This window comes from Balaenoptera musculus, chromosome 21, assembly GCF_009873245.2.
Source record: "Balaenoptera musculus isolate JJ_BM4_2016_0621 chromosome 21, mBalMus1.pri.v3, whole genome shotgun sequence".
In the NCBI taxonomy this organism is placed as follows: domain Eukaryota; kingdom Metazoa; phylum Chordata; class Mammalia; order Artiodactyla; family Balaenopteridae; genus Balaenoptera; species Balaenoptera musculus.
This window is the reverse complement of record NC_045805.1, coordinates 12,873,932-12,889,721: the sequence shown is the minus strand read 5'-3', so window position 1 is coordinate 12,889,721 and position 15,790 is coordinate 12,873,932. Positions and strand designations below refer to the sequence as shown.

Genomic DNA, 15,790 nt, shown 5'->3' with positions numbered 1-15,790 from the left:
ACTACTGAAGCCCGCATGCCTAGAGCTCGTGCTCTGCAACAAGAGAAGCCACTGCAATGAGAAGCCTGCACACCACAATGAAGAGTAGCCCCCGCTCGCCGCAACTAGAGAAAGCCCGCATGCAGCTACGAAGACCCAACACAGCCAAAAATAAATAAATTAATTAAAAAAGAAAAAAAAAAAAAGAATCAGGAGTCGAACTTTAATACATAGCTCCTCCAAATTCCAAATCTTAAATGCTTTATTTAAAAATTTATACCCCTGAGTGGTGCATAATACTGGTAAGGAGTAATACTGAGCATCAAATGGCAACACGGTACTAAGACAGAAGACCGGGTCCTCTCATGAGGGACAGATGACTGTGGCCGGTGCACAGAGGCAGGAAGGGAAAGACTCTGAGGTCCTGCTGGACACTTGTAAACTCAGTGAGTCAACAGCTCCTGCAATACTGTGACAGTTTTGTTTTTGGGACCCAGGAAGATCATGATTTCATGTATTTCTGAATTAAGACTTGCAATTTAAAAATAAGTGAATAGAATACATTCACAGTAAAATGAACGACGTGGGAGAATTCCTGGTTGAGAAAGGATTACGCTATTGAGGGAAAGCACAGACCTGTTTATGTGGTGTATTTACACTCACACAAATCACACTGACATCGAGGCTAACAACTTTAAAGTGGATGCCAGTGATCCACCTGTTCTGACACGCACTTAGTACTTTGTGTTTGACGATGGCGGTGTTAACACATGAGACCTTTATTACATAAGCACGGCATGAGACGGACCTTTGAATTTTTCAGACATCAGGTTACATCCCCTTAGTGAGTCATGAAATCAATTCAGCAGGTTAAACCAGGAATATTTTTAACAAAACAGAGTAGGATATAAAATATAAGAGCATATAGAAAGTATTATTTCATGAAATTTTTGTTTACAGTTCCTCTTGAGTATTTAATTCTTATCATTCTCATACCGAGTCTATGAGATAGTATTATCATCGTCCACATCTTACAGGTAAGAACAGAGACAAACAAAGGGCGACATGAACAAAGTCACCGGAGCTGGGATTTGGCCCTAGACAATCTGACAAACTCCTGTGGCCTCCACCTGTAAAGCTGTGATAACAGGGAATTCACGTCCTCCCGGCCCGCCACCGCCCCAGTCTCCCCGAAGATGGGCAGCGCCGGCTCTAGAACACGGACCTACTTGCAGTCCTACACACTCCACCATACCTCTGCAACTGTGTTCTGAGTAAAAGCTGTTCCATGAAGCTGAAATCAAACAAGCGCAAAATAAATAAAAGATACATACAAGCATATCTGAAAGACAACATATTTATTTACATTATTCTTTTCCTTTTTGAAACTCCTACACTTTTAAATAATAAAAATCTCTGGGAAATGGGGTAGTTTTAAATTAAGATATTTTAACAAAGACGATTTTCACAATATGATTTTTATTTACATGAATTTCCAAAAGTTTTAAATAGTTCTTTTCAAATTGCACAACATAACTAAAAGCTCTTATTGAGACCTTGCACCTTTCTCAAAAACTTTTAGTTTAGGGAATTATGCTTAGAATCAGAATCTTGCAGTTCAGATACTGACAGGTAAGGATCTTGTTAACATACTTAAAAATACAAACCTGCTTCATAAATGATCCACGTTTTGGCTGCAAGCTGAACCTAGTTGACATGTTTTGATGGTAAGCAAAGATATTTTTTAGACATCTTAAATTGCTTTAAAACTTTCTGGAAGTTTTCTGCATCAGTCACGTGACTGCTTTCCGCTTCCTGTGTATGTATTCTGAGCACACACTAGATTCACGACGATGGATTTACCTCCGGTTTAGCCAACTCTGAAAGAGACACCCAGGGATTCAGAACTTTCCTGGGGCAGACGCTGGCGCGTGTTCCCCTTGTCCAGTCATATTTCAGATGCTTAACTTTCCTCGGCCACTGCATGTTCAAATCCCTTACTTTGAAAAGACGTTACTATCCATAAAATGACTTTCAACAGTAACAAAGGACTGACATCCTTTCACATCACACTGACAGATTTCAAATATTTATTAGTGAAACTATAAGAGAGGATAGATTTTCCTAATATTTTAAGCATGAGTTCCTCTGAAGAGCTGGTATAACATCCATTAAAAACCAGCAAAGATTAACTTGTACCATGATCAAGCTACAGTTCACCATGAAAAACTTATACAGTTCTGTCCAGCGTCTCCGTAAGAACAGCCGAGGCCCGTCCTGAACATCACGCGGCAGCGATGGAGGCGTCGTCCATGAGTCGGCCCTGGGGCTGCCGAGTGGAAAACAAGACGGGTTTACAGAATGATAATGACAACAGTAGCGCTATTAATTGAAGAGATTTTGAAGTTCTTGGAACTGTTTCACGAAAACAGAAGAGACGTGTGCAAGTATCCAAACAAAATGTGTCGCTTTCCTCCTCTCCCCGCACCCTCGTTCTTCACGTGAGCCTGGGGACGGTGACCGCGCGGGCTCCACGCTGCCCACTCCCTCCGTGCCCAGTGGCAGACGCCACCAGCCGATCACACCCGCCCGCGGAGTCCACCTCGTCACTACTTTCCTCTTAACCTGGTTTTCTAGCAGCTACCACCAATCTATCAAGGTGCCGCACGTGAAAGGGAACCTGGCCACCATTCCTGCTCGAGCGGTAAAGCTTTATCCTCTCTCTCCCTTGCTCAGCCTGTGTCCCGAGCTTTAAGCAGGCCACAAACCTGAGCTAACAGCAAGCTCTTTGGGATTCAAGGTTTCCCAATCTCCTGTTTGAGAAAAAGTGATTCACAGTGAACTCTAGGGTATTAACAACAAAGATTACAAGGATTGAAGCAGCAGATAAAAACAAAATTTCCCTTTCTCGAAGTTCACTGATTGAAACAATTCAAAACATCACATCAGAAGAAGAAAAGCTAAGAGTGATTAAAAGGTGTCATGACTGTTTTTAGGTGGAAAATTTCTGACAGGTCAGCAACACCCCAGAGAGTCATCGAGTAGCTAAAAGAATGAAATTCTTGCAAATGACTACTTTACTGATGTACGTTAGCAGACCTTTGTGGGAAAAGCATGAGAGACGGTGTTTGGGACATGAACTAGATTAGCATTACAACCTCAGCACCACAAGCCCACTGCTGTGTTTCAAGCAGCTGATTCCTGTGGGTTCCCTGGAGCAGTGAAGGGGGCGCTCCGGCTCTGATCTGTTGCTGGGCAGCTTTATGTACGTACGTACGCCCATGTGCATGTGTGTGTGAGTTAGGCATCTGAATGGGATGAACGAAAGAACAGGTTGCTGGTCTTTCATACTTCATGTAATTTTTAGGACTCATGGAGGACATTTAGCTTTAGAAACAGAATAAATGGCTCCACCAGGTCAAATCCTTACCAAACACAGCTTTACAAACAGGGACAGAGAACAATAAATTCGTGTTCTTATCATGCGATAAGAAAACAAATCTATTTTGCAAAGGACGAAAAATACGGATCCAAGCTTGTTCTAGGGCGGCACCGTCCAGCAAAACTCTCCGTGAGGATGGAGACGCTCCACGTCAGTGCTGCTAGCTGCATGCCTTCCGAGCGCTTGAGATGTGGCTAGTGCAACTGGTAACTAAACTTTAAATTAAGTTTTAATTAATTTTAATCTCAATAGGCACACGTGCTCGTGGCTACCATATTGGAATAGCACAGGTCTAAAGTTTAATAAAGGTATGACGGGATGTAAAATTTTAGTCAGTGATTGTTCATGAAGTGGAAAAAGGGTAATCCTCATTCACTGCCCTTAGAGTGACAGGTAAAACAATTTTAATTATTGAGTTTTCCAAGATGATAAAGGAGCTGGCTCTGAATAATCCAGTCAATGTTTTTAGCAGCAGTCAAGTTACTAGAAGATGGTTCTTAAATTTAGAGAAAAGATCATGGCAGTTAGAAAAGGGTGTGCTGATTAGGTTACAACTTATGAATGTTTATTTTTCTCGAACCTTTCCTTATGGACTTAAACACCACCTTGAAGAGGTTTACTGTGAAAAAAAAAATCAGAAGACGGAACTACACTTATCTGGGATTAGTTTTGGTGTTCTGAGCGCTTCAGAGATTAATTGATGGGAACAAAATGCTGGTTCCTCAACATGATCAACTCTCACATCTCAAACAAGCTCTGTTTGTTCGGCTAGAATAGGATCAGGTCTGTACATCGATAAATACTTTCACGCTGATGAAAGCCATACTTCTGAGTTTAGGAAGAACAAACTTCGGAGGGTCAAACAGCTAAAAGGACATCAGAGACCACCCATCCCACCGTTGCTCCCCAACCCAGTCATGACTTTTCCCCTGCAGGGTAACCTCAGACGTGACAGTGAGGAACAGCAAGGGAAATGGCTTTAGAGTGTGACGAGGTGGAAATGTTAAGAAAGCCACTGTTGTGTGCAGGCGGGTGGTATATGGGAAATCTCTGTACCTTCCTCTCAATTTTGCTGTGAACCTGAAACTGCTCTAAAAAAAATAAAGTCTTAAAAGAACAAAAAGGCCACTGTTTAAACACAGGAGATCCAAAATTATGAGATTTAAAAAACAATAATTTAAAAGTATGGTATAAAAGGGAACCCTTTTGCACTCTTGGTGGGAATGTAAATTGATACAGCCACTATGGAGAACAGTATGGAAGTTCCTTAAAAAACTAAAAATAGAACTACCATACGACCCAGCAATCCCACTCCTGGGCATATACCCAGAGAAAACCATAATTCAAAAAGAGTCATGTACCACAATGTTCATTGCAGCTCTGTTTACAATAGCCAGGACATAGAAGCAACCTAAGTGTCCATCGACAGATGAATGGATAAAGAAGATGTGGCACATATACACAAGGGAATATTACTCAGCCATAAACAGAAACGAAATTGAGTTATTTGTAGTGAGGTGGATGGACCTAGAGTCTGTCATACAGAGTGAAGTAATTCAGAAAGAGAAAAACAAATACTGTATGCTAACACATATATATGCAATCTAAAAAAAAAGGTTCTGAAGAACCTAGGGGCAGGACAAGAATAAAGACACAGACGTAGAGAATGGACTTGAGGACACAGGGAGGGGGAAGGGTAAGCTGGGATGAAGTGAGAGAGTGGCATGGACATATATACACTACCAAATGTAAAATAGATAGCTAGTGGGAAGCAGCCGCATAGCACAGGGAGCTCAGCTCAGTGCTTTGTGACCACCTAGAGGGGTGGGATAGGCAGGGTGGGAGGGAGACGCAAGAGGGAGGGGATATGGGGATATATGTATATGTATAGCTGACTCACTTTGTTGTAAAGCAGAAACTAACACACCATTGTAAAGCAATTATACTCCAATAAAGATGTTAAAAAAATAAAAGTAAAAAAAATAAAAGTATGGTATAGAATAGAAGCTTAGAGGGTTAATAAAAATGATTTTTTTGCAGATGCAAAAAAAACAAAACAAAACAAAACTGTGTAAGTCTGGAAATGTAACAGGTGGGAAGATTATGACGGATACATGAACACAGGCTAACTTATAATTTACCAAATCCCAGATTATATAAACAAGGCTTCCCCAAAGCCTGACAGATACAAAAAAGGAAATTGTAACTTGTCATCCAAAAAGGGGGTATAAACTTAAAATAAAAAGAGAACACACAAGGGACTTCCCTGGTGGCACTGTGGTTAAGAACCCACCTGCCAATGCAGGGGGACACGGGTTTGAGCCCTGGTCCGGGAAGATCCCACATGCGCAGAGCAACTAAGCCCATGTACCACAACTACTGAGCCTGCACTCTAGAGCCTGCGAGCCACAACTACTGAGCCTGCATGCCACAACTACTGAAGCCCACACGCCTAGAGCCCATGCTCCACAACAAGAGAAGCCACCGCGATGAGAAGCCCACGCACTGCAATGAAGAGTAGCCCCCGCTGGCCACAACTAGAGAAAGCCCACGCACAGCGGCAAAGACCCAATGCAGCCAAAAATAAATAAATAAATTAAAAAAAAAAAACAAAACAGTGTGATCCTCTGTCAATTATTAAAAAAAACCACCACCACAACAACAATAAAAAAGAGAACACACAGGATTCATATATGTTCATGTATCTCTGGTTACCAAGGGAAACCAGAACTATCTGGAGACACAGCCTTAATTTAGGCATCAAGAGTGGCTTAACCCGAGGCAAAGTGACGACAATCCTACAGAGTCCTTTACTGCAGGAACCTGGAAATCGTACCACTGTTAAAAAATCAAAACATTAAACCAGAGTATAGTTTCTGACTGGTGATCATTTTCAGAAAATACCCAAATCCAGTAGTATTACACAGTTAGAATCAGAAAAGTTCAGGGACTGTATTCAGAAAGTTAATCCATTTTGATTAAAAAATAGTTACAAATTAACTACAATTTTAAAACATACTTTTAAAAAGTAAACAAAAAATTAAAATAAAGAAATAAAAAAAAGAAAAACAAAAATAGAAATATACTTTACTAAACACCAAAGAAAAACCATGTTTAAGGATGCCATAAAGATAAATCTTTACCCAAGGGAATAAAAATCTTTGAAATTAGATCTAAAAAAATCTATAAAATAGAAATCTAAAAAAAATCTATAAAATAATAACTTTATAGAAATGCATAGCAATATTTCCAAATTTATATAGTAACAGTCAAAGCCCTATCCTGTTAGTCTCAAAATACTTAGTGAAGTTTACATGAAAAAACATCTTCTTTTGTTTGTTTTCAAGACAGTGAATTTAAAAAGCAGAAAATGTTTAAGCCTCACCTTTACAAAAATACTGGTGGGTATAAAACGCCTGAGCAGTTGATTCGTGAAGTTGGGAAACCTGAGCAAGTTGATGTTGAGAGATGGCAGCTGCTGGTACCCGGCCATCAGAGGGTAGAAATTATATAACATTTCCTGTTCGGTGCCAGGGAGGATACGTAATCGAATCTAAATCACAAAAGTTATAGAGAAAGATGATCAAATATAGATATCAAATACACTTGCAACATCTACATGATGTTACCCGTAGATTACTAGCAAATGATAGGACACCTAAATCTTTCTGGTGAAATATTCACACCCTCTCCTATCCCTTCTTCCAGACAGATACCAAAATATACAGCTGAATTAATGAGGTCAGGATCATGCAGGTAACAAACATAATAAAAACATGTGCATGATTTCTCAGTTTCTACCAACATCTAAAAGGCAACCTGTAGCTGCTTAACAATGGGACCACAGGGTGGATGAGTATTTCCTGTGTCTTAGACCAGGCAGGCTTTACAGGCACAGGGCGCTACAGGAGAACGTGCAGAAAAGCACCTTTGTAAACATTATGTCAACATGAGACAAACACATTGTTTCCTGTGTTTTGTGTTAGGGACTCTACCTTTGAGGTAAGGTAAGTAACTTCAGGGGAAGAAAAGATGTTTGTACTTTAGGAAAGAACACCAACAGGTTAAGATTTTTGGTATCTTACATTATCTAATTATTTTTAAGTCAATATGTTAAAGAGATCAAAACAATCAAGAAAAGCTTACTCGTTTGCAAATGAGTACATATAGGTACGTGTTGCATCAGAGATAATACATGTGTGTGTGTAACCACCATATTACAGCTAATATTATATTTGGTATATACTATACATTTAAATTACTGTACAGATTTACAGTGTACTTCATGTGTAATTCTACTTTCATTTAACAGCAATCGCAGCACTCAGCACGTGCGTGCCCAGCCACGGCGTGGCTGGTGAGTCAGGGTGGGTGCTGCTAGGTGTTGTGACACGTTTGTGCTCTAATTACATCCTTGTTAATAAAAAGCACTTACTGACCACTGAGGTGGGTCCCTGTTGCCACTCTTTGTTTTGTTTTGTTTTTGTTTTTGTTTTGGCCGCACCACACAGCTTGTGGGACCTCAGTTCCCTGACCAGGGATTGAGCCCGGGCCCTGGCAGAAAGCCCAGAATCCTAACCACTAGGCCATCAGGGAGCTCCCCTCTGTTGCCACTTTGAAGAGGAGGACAGTATTCTCACTGCAACATGGTTTTGCCTGAGAGTGTATGTCCCACCCAAAAATCTGATGAACTTTTCTACCCCTGATTTGAATAGATGAATCAAAACATCTGAATCACTTATTTTTATGTATAGATACAAAATTGTGCCTACACGAAACAAAGATAAGTAAATTCTACGCAAGATCAAAATCTCTTAAAAACTGTACTGATAGTTCAGAAGAGAATTAAGCTTCGATCTGTGTAGTCATGCCTCAAGGCCTCAAATTAAGAGACACACACACACACAAACTCATTAGTAATAAAAGGGATATTTTTAAATTTTCAGGAATTGTATTGTAGTCCAAGAATTTGTGAACTCTTGTTTTATACGGAGAAAGAACCTATATGTGTGATCTCAAAGCAAAAAGGGTTGCCCATTTAACCCAGTTCTATAGCAAGTTGTAATTAACCTTCAAAAGTGACTGAAGATTCACTGCTATCAAAACAACAGGGACCACAGTCAGCCTTATCAATTCATTTGTAAACACAAAATGTACAGCTTTCCACTTCCTGGCCACACTTTTGTGTCTTCATAAACAACCCAAAGAGATATGACCTGTACCTGTTTAAGACCTGAGAACATGAAGGCATCACTGGGCTCCACAGAAATCTCCACGTCTTGAACTAAGTCAGTCTTATTCTGGAGGTGATACTTGACTGGTAACGACTCTCTGACACGCCCGAATGATGGCAGATCTGCAGAGAAAGATGACACATAACTCTTGGTTTTTAAAAAAAAAAAAAAAAGCTCACCATTTATGGGTTCTTTTTGTAAATAAATCTCATTCTATAGACATGGGATTATTTAAATTAATGATAGCACCACACTCTTGCTAAATAAGAAAATTCTCTGATTGGACAAAAGCCACAGGGTGATGATAAAACAGACTAAGAAGAATCAGTCTCCTTCTACAATTGATTTGACTTAGATAGGGGTCTTGGCTACCAAGAGCTGAATTATATTTTAGGAATAATTTTTTAAATCTACAAAAGATTTCCCTAAGTATCAATAACGGCTCAAGATGGAATGACAGACATTATGTGCCCCTTGATGGGAACTGTGATATATTCTTGCCAAAAACTTTAACCTGAATCTGATCAAGCCAACAGATCTAACTACCAATTTATAGGGACAGAGAAACACTTAAAAACACGGATACAATGCAATCAGCAAATCCAGACTGTACGCACTGAGTTTCGTTAACAAATGAACATCAAGGAAGCGAGAGAGGAGGTGGAGGTGGTAGAGGAGGTGGAGGTGGTAGAGGAGGTGGAGGTGGTAGAGGAGGTGGAGGTGGTAGAGGAGGTGATGAGGAGGTGGCGGTGGTAGAGGAGGTGGAGGTGGTAGAGGAGGTGATGAGGAGGTGGCGGTGGTAGAGGAGGTGGAGGTGGTAGAGGAGGTGGAGGTGGTAGAGGAGGTGATGAGGAGGTGATGAGGAGGTGATGAGGAGGTGATGAGGAGGTGGTGGTGGTAGAGGAGGTGGAGGTGGTAGAGGAGGTGGAGGTGGTAGAGGAGGTGATGAGGAGGTGATGAGGAGGTGATGAGGAGGTGGTGGTGGTAGAGGAGGTGGAAGTGGTAGAGGAGGTGGAGGTGGTAGAGGAGGTGGAGGTGGTAGAGGAGGTGGAGGTGGTAGAGGAGGTGGAGGTGGTAGAGGAGGTGATGAGGTGATGAGGAGGTGATGAGGAGGTGGCGGTGGTAGAGGAGGTGGAGGTGGTAGAGGAGGTGGAGGTGGTAGAGGAGGTGGTGGGGTAGAGGAGGTGGAGGTGGTAGAGGAGGTGAGAGGTCGTAGAGGAGGTGATGAGGAGGTGTGAGGTGGTGGTTGGTAGAGGAGTTGGATGGGAAGTGGTAGAGGAGGTGGTAGAGGTAGGAGGTGGTGGTAGAGGAGGTGGAGGTGGTAGAGGAGGTGGAGGTGGTAGAGGAGGTGATGAGGAGGTGATGAGGAGGTGGCGGTGGTAGAGGAGGTGGAGGTGGTAGAGGAGGTGGAGGTGGTAGAGGAGGTGATGAGGAGGTGGCGGTGGTAGAGGAGGTGGAGGTGGTAGAGGAGGTGGAGGTGGTAGAGGAGGTGGAGGTGGTAGAGGAGGTGATGAGGTGATGAGGAGGTGATGAGGAGGTGGAGGTGGTAGAGGAGGTGGAGGTGGTAGAGGAGGTGATGAGGAGGTGATGAGGAGGTGGCGGTTGTAGAGGAGGTGGAAGTGGTAGAGGAGGTGGAGGTGGTAGAGGAGGTGGAGGTGGTAGAGGAGGTGATGAGGAGGTGATGAGGAGGTGATGAGGAGGTGATGAGGAGGTGGTGGTGGTAGAGGAGGTGGAGGTGGTAGAGGAGGTGGAAGTGGTAGAGGCGGTGGAGGTGGTAGAGGAGGTGATGAGGAGGTGATGAGGAGGTGGCGGTTGTAGAGGAGGTGGAGGTGGTAGAGGAGGTGGAGGTGGTAGAGGAGGTGGAGGTGGTAGAGGAGGTGGAGGTGGTAGAGGAGGTGATGAGGAGGTGATGAGGAGGTGATGAGGAGGTGGCGGTTGTAGAGGAGGTGGAAGTGGTAGAGGAGGTGGAGGTGGTAGAGGAGGTGATGAGGAGGTGATGAGGAGGTGATGAGGAGGTGATGAGGAGGTGGAGGTGGTAGAGGAGGTGGAGGTGGTAGAGGAGGTGATGAGGAGGTGGTAGAGGAGGTGGAGGTGGTAGAGGAGGTGATGAGGAGGTGATGAGGAGACGATGAGGAGGTGATGAGGAGGTGGCGGTGGCATGGGGGAGAGGGAGTCTGCCTGCCTATAGGTTTCAAAATTCTAGACATCCATGAACGGCAATGCAGAGACCTTAAAACACACTAAAGAACATTCAGAGTCAACTAGGGAAATTTCAATACTGGAATTTGATCATATTACAAAATTATTGCTAAGTTTTAAGGTTATGATAATGGTATTGAGATCATGTTTAGAAAAATAGCCAGTAATGTTAAAGATGCATACTGAAATCTTTATAGATGATATAATATCTGGGATTTGCTTCAAAATAATGAGGATAGGAGTGTGTAGAGGTATAGATAAAACAAGACTGGTCACAATCTACTTTTATAAATGGTGGGCATTTTTCATAATAGAAAGTTAAAAAAATCTTAGAAGCCAAAATAAATATTCTTACTGGATTTTTTGGATCAAATAAAACGTGAGTGCCGTTACCTGCGTTCACATGGAGAGGGATATTTTCTACAATCACGTGTGGCAGAGTGATGACAGTCCTGATGACAGGGATGTTGTCCGTGGCTGAAGTCCTACAGCAGAAAAAGGTACCTTTTAAATCCACATTTCACGTGAGAAGTTAATAAATCAAAACCAGGGAACACGTATATTCACCAACTAATTACGAAGGAAATATAAATTATCCCTTTTCTAAAAGTTTATTAATGGAAGGAGTTTTGTGAAGAGCTTTTCCAATCCCATTTTTGTTTTGAGGATTTCCGATTAACAAATGTTATAACTCAAGGCTGCTGTTTGGTCCCAGTGATGAAGTAAGGAGTTGCATCAGAATGTAAGTCAACTGCACCACGAGCACACCATTTAACATAGTGTTTTGGTAGCAAAATGTTCTCAATGTCGGCAGCAGTGCGGTGCTTTACATTATGCCACAAACACCTTCTCACACCAAGGACCATCTCCAGATGAGCACCAGGCCACTGGACATGCCCTGCTGAAACTGCACTGTGGACACACGGGAGAAACTGAAGACTAAAAATATTTTACTATCAGTAGACACAGTGGCATTCCAACATTACTGAGATAAAGTGAGTTACATTATGAGACTGTCAGATATTTTTCCCTGTAGTACAGTCAGGGTGGGAACTACAGGGGCAGCTGGCATCTATTTGACTGCTGAGGACAATCGTGGGAAGAGCATGTATGTAGCGGTGGAACAGCTGACACTATTACAATAGTGCAAACCACTGACAGGCAAAAACACCCAACCTCTCACCATTAAGAAAAAAATGTCTTTATAGTAACACAGCAGAGTAATTAAGCAGCGCCTTCAAAATGCTGTTTTAATTCCTATAAACATGTGAATTAAACTAAACATCAATATGGTAAATTCAAGAGGGGGGGGAAGAAAGACAAGTTAGTTTTTTTTAAATAAAATTACCTATTTTTCCTTTCTCATTTTTAGTATCTTAATTACTGTTTCAAGACTTACAAAATAATTGAGCCATGCCAAGAAAATAACACATGAAATACCATGCATCTACCTCCTGGCCTAAGAGAACATAAGAACATAGCTGAATCTTCCCGTGTACCCCTTCCCACTTGCATCCCCCCAACCTCCACTCTAGAAGTAACTACTCGCCTGAATTTGGCTTCTATCATTCCTATGTATTTCTTTATGCTTTTCCAAATTATATGTAGAGCCCTAAGAAACAAATGTTTTACATGTTTTCTAATACTATATATATGCAATTTGTTCATATTCTGCAGTTGCTTTGTTTCATTTAGTATTAATAGGTTGATAGGTGTAGCTCTGGTTCCCTCATTTTCACTGGTATATAACACTCCATTGTACGAATGTGCCACAATTTATACAATCTCCTGTTGGCGGACATTTATTTTCTAACTTTTTACTATCATAAATAGTGCTGCTATGAACATTCCCAGACATGTCCCCTTCGTGTATGTTTGAATCTTTCCTAGGACTGCAGGGTAGAGCCATCAGCTTTACCTGGTACTGCCAAATATATTTCCAGAGCAACTGTTCTAATTTATACTCCTCCTCTTGACAAACTCTGCACTGTTTAACCTTTTTATTTTTCCAAAGTAGTGGGAGTACAGTTGAATCTCAGATAACTTATAAGGCTGACCTTCTCTCCCCCTATGTTTACTGGCCATCCAGCTTCTTCTGTTCACTGTACTACCTACTCAAGTATTTTTCTCAACTCTCAGTTAAGAGACTTGTGTTTTTCTTATGATCTGAATTCGAATCCTTTGTCAGCTTTAGATGTTGCAAATAGCTTCCCCCAGGTTGTATTTTGTCTTTTCACTTTCTTCATGGTGTTTTCTAATGAACTGAGAAACAATTTTAAGAAATCAAATGTATCCATTTTAGTGGCTTGTACTTTTAGGGTCTTATTTAAAGAAATTCTTTCCTATGCCAAAGTCATAAAATGATTCCCTTATTTTTCTACTAAAAGTAATAAAGTTTTGCTTTTTACAATTAAACTTTAATAAACCTGGAATTTTTATATACAGTGGTACAGCAGATATCCCATTTTTTCCCAAGTCAATACCAAACTGTTTACCACCAATTATAAAGCAGTTCCTCCTTCCCCTACTGATCTATAATGCTACCTCTGTGAAATGTAATTTCCATGTGTGGATCTGTTGAACTATTTCTAGACTCTCTATTCTGTTCCATTGGTTTATTTACATCTCCCCGAGCCAATACCATAGTGATGACTACTTACAATAAGTCTTAGAATCTGGAAGAGCAAGTACCCTTGCCTAGTTGTACTTCTTCTGGAATATTTTGACTATTACTGCCTTTTTGCCTTTCCATACAAATTTTAGAATCAAGAGTGTTAAGTTCCACAAAAACAAAAACAAAACAAAACAAGCTGTTGAGATCCTGAAGGACACTGCATTGAATCTATAGAACAATTTACAATATTAAATCTTATCTAAACCCTATCAGAGATTATTTTGTATCTCTCCCATTTATTTAGGTCTTCCTTTAATGATTTAAATTTTTATAATTTTCTCCATAAAGATAATGCACATCTTCTACTAGATGTATTCCTATGTATCTTACCATTTTGTTGTTATGTAAATGACACCTATTTAAAAAATATTTTCCCTAGAGGTTTATTACTGATATACAGAAATCCAACTGATTTTTGTATGTTGATGTTATATCCAGCAACCTTGCTGAGACTCTTTATAATTCCAATAATTTGTTGATCCCCTTGGGTTTTCTATGCGAACAATCCTATTGACTGTAAATAAGGGCAGTTTCTCCTAATGTTTTTAGTGGTTGGTTCTATCATCAGAATTAATTTGGCTAAAATTGCATCTGTAATAGGTCACAAATTGTAACAAACAAAAACCAAAGTTTATCCTTTTAAATCTTTGTGTTTTTGACAAAAGGTCAATGACAGCATGTGACTTCTAGTTTGTTCTCCAGGCTGACAGAAGCTCTCAACTATAAATGACAATGACAAGGACTTCCCTGGTGGTGCAGTGGTTAAGAATCCACCTGCCAATGCAGGGGACACAGGTTCGAGCCCTGATCCAGGAAGGTCCCACATGCTGCGGAGCAACTAAGCCCGTGCGCCACAACTACTGAGCCTGTGCTCTAGAGCCCGCGAGTCACAACTACTGACCCCATGTGCCGCAACTACTGAAGCCAGCGTGCCTAGAGCCCATGCTCTGCAACAAGAGAAGCCACCGCAATGAGAAACCCGTGCGCCACAACGAAGAGTAGCCCCTGCTCACTGCAACTAGAGAAAGCCCATGTGCAGCAACGAAGACCCAACACAGCCAAAACTAAATATAAATAAATAAATTTATTAAAAATAAATAAATAAATAAATAAATGACACATAATAAAGGTATTAGAATAACACAAATAATGAAGAAAAGGTAGGGCTGATACAATTTTACCTCTTCCAGGAGATAATATAATGCCCGGTTGCTACTCCACCTTCAACATTTCCAACAGATGGGCAACGAAGGCAAAAGCATTCACTGGCACTCTCTGTGGTCTGTAAGACAACTATAAGAAAGAGACTTCATAATCCTCATGTAGTGATTTCATCTATAAAAAGAGAGCCTTATATCCAAGTAATATAACAAAAAAGAATACCTTATCAATTATACATTATTTATAGAGACTTGCAAACTAAGGCTCAGAGATGTTAAATGACTTTTTCAAGGAGACAGATAAACAGGGCAAATAAAATGACTCACTTATATTTGGTCTTAAGAATACATCATGATTTTTTCCCCTCACAATATTTGCCCTTATAATCTAGTTGAGCAAAATTTTGCTTGGGTTAACATTCAAACTAATTTTTATTCCCTCTAACAGCTTGAGAAATATACAAAAGCCCAAAGTACCCTGAACCAGAAAGGTAATATCACCTCTATAAACTGTTTTTCGTTGGATAATTTAGAAAACTTATCGTCTGCTTTTCTGTATTTTCCAAAGTTTCTTTGGTAAACATCTTTTCCCATTTCAAATTATAAACAACAGTAAACATCAATTAAAAATTATAAAAAACAATCTATAAAAAATCCAAATATGAAAAAACACTGTATCTTCAAGTACATTTTTCAGTCACTTTCTTATAGTATCAAGAATCTGATTTTTTTTTAAATAAGGTATACTCAAGCAAATCGTAAATGATGCTAATTCTAACTTAATTCTAAATGTACCTGCTTCTTGTGAGTATAATTCTCAAATTCCCTTCCTTAGCAAAGAGCTAACTCTTACCCCACCAGCCTACACACGCACACACACTCCTGTCCTCTGCTAGTCAAGGGGGATGACCCACGCTCTCACCGCCGTCCACCTGGGACTCCAGCTGGTCCACGGGCGTCATGGAAGGAGCAAGCTGCAGCTCACTGGAGACGATGGTGAGGGCCCAGGGGGAGGCACTCAACAGGTCCGTCATCAGCAGGAAGGGGATGTCGGCATAAACCCTTTCCAGGTGCTCAAACTGTCACGGATGGAGACAAAGGT

General features: G+C 40.9%; 1 protein-coding gene across 2 annotated transcripts in view; it reads right to left on the bottom strand.

Moving 5' to 3' along the window:
* Positions 1 to 1,322: 1,322 nt before the first annotated feature.
* The window catches only part of TRAPPC11 (trafficking protein particle complex 11), a 41,703-nt gene continuing 27,235 nt past the window's right edge, over positions 1,323 to 15,790 (bottom strand). For both annotated transcript variants that reach the window (XM_036838748.1, XM_036838747.1), the window contains exons 25-30: positions 15,611 to 15,767; positions 14,710 to 14,821; positions 11,248 to 11,339; positions 8,644 to 8,777; positions 6,807 to 6,974; positions 1,323 to 2,308 (exon numbers count right to left, since the gene is read on the bottom strand). In XM_036838748.1, coding sequence (XP_036694643.1) covers positions 2,264 to 2,308; positions 6,807 to 6,974; positions 8,644 to 8,777; positions 11,248 to 11,339; positions 14,710 to 14,821; positions 15,611 to 15,767 — 708 coding nt within the window. In that variant the 3' untranslated portion in view covers positions 1,323 to 2,263. The remainder of the gene's footprint in view (positions 2,309 to 6,806; positions 6,975 to 8,643; positions 8,778 to 11,247; positions 11,340 to 14,709; positions 14,822 to 15,610; positions 15,768 to 15,790) is intronic.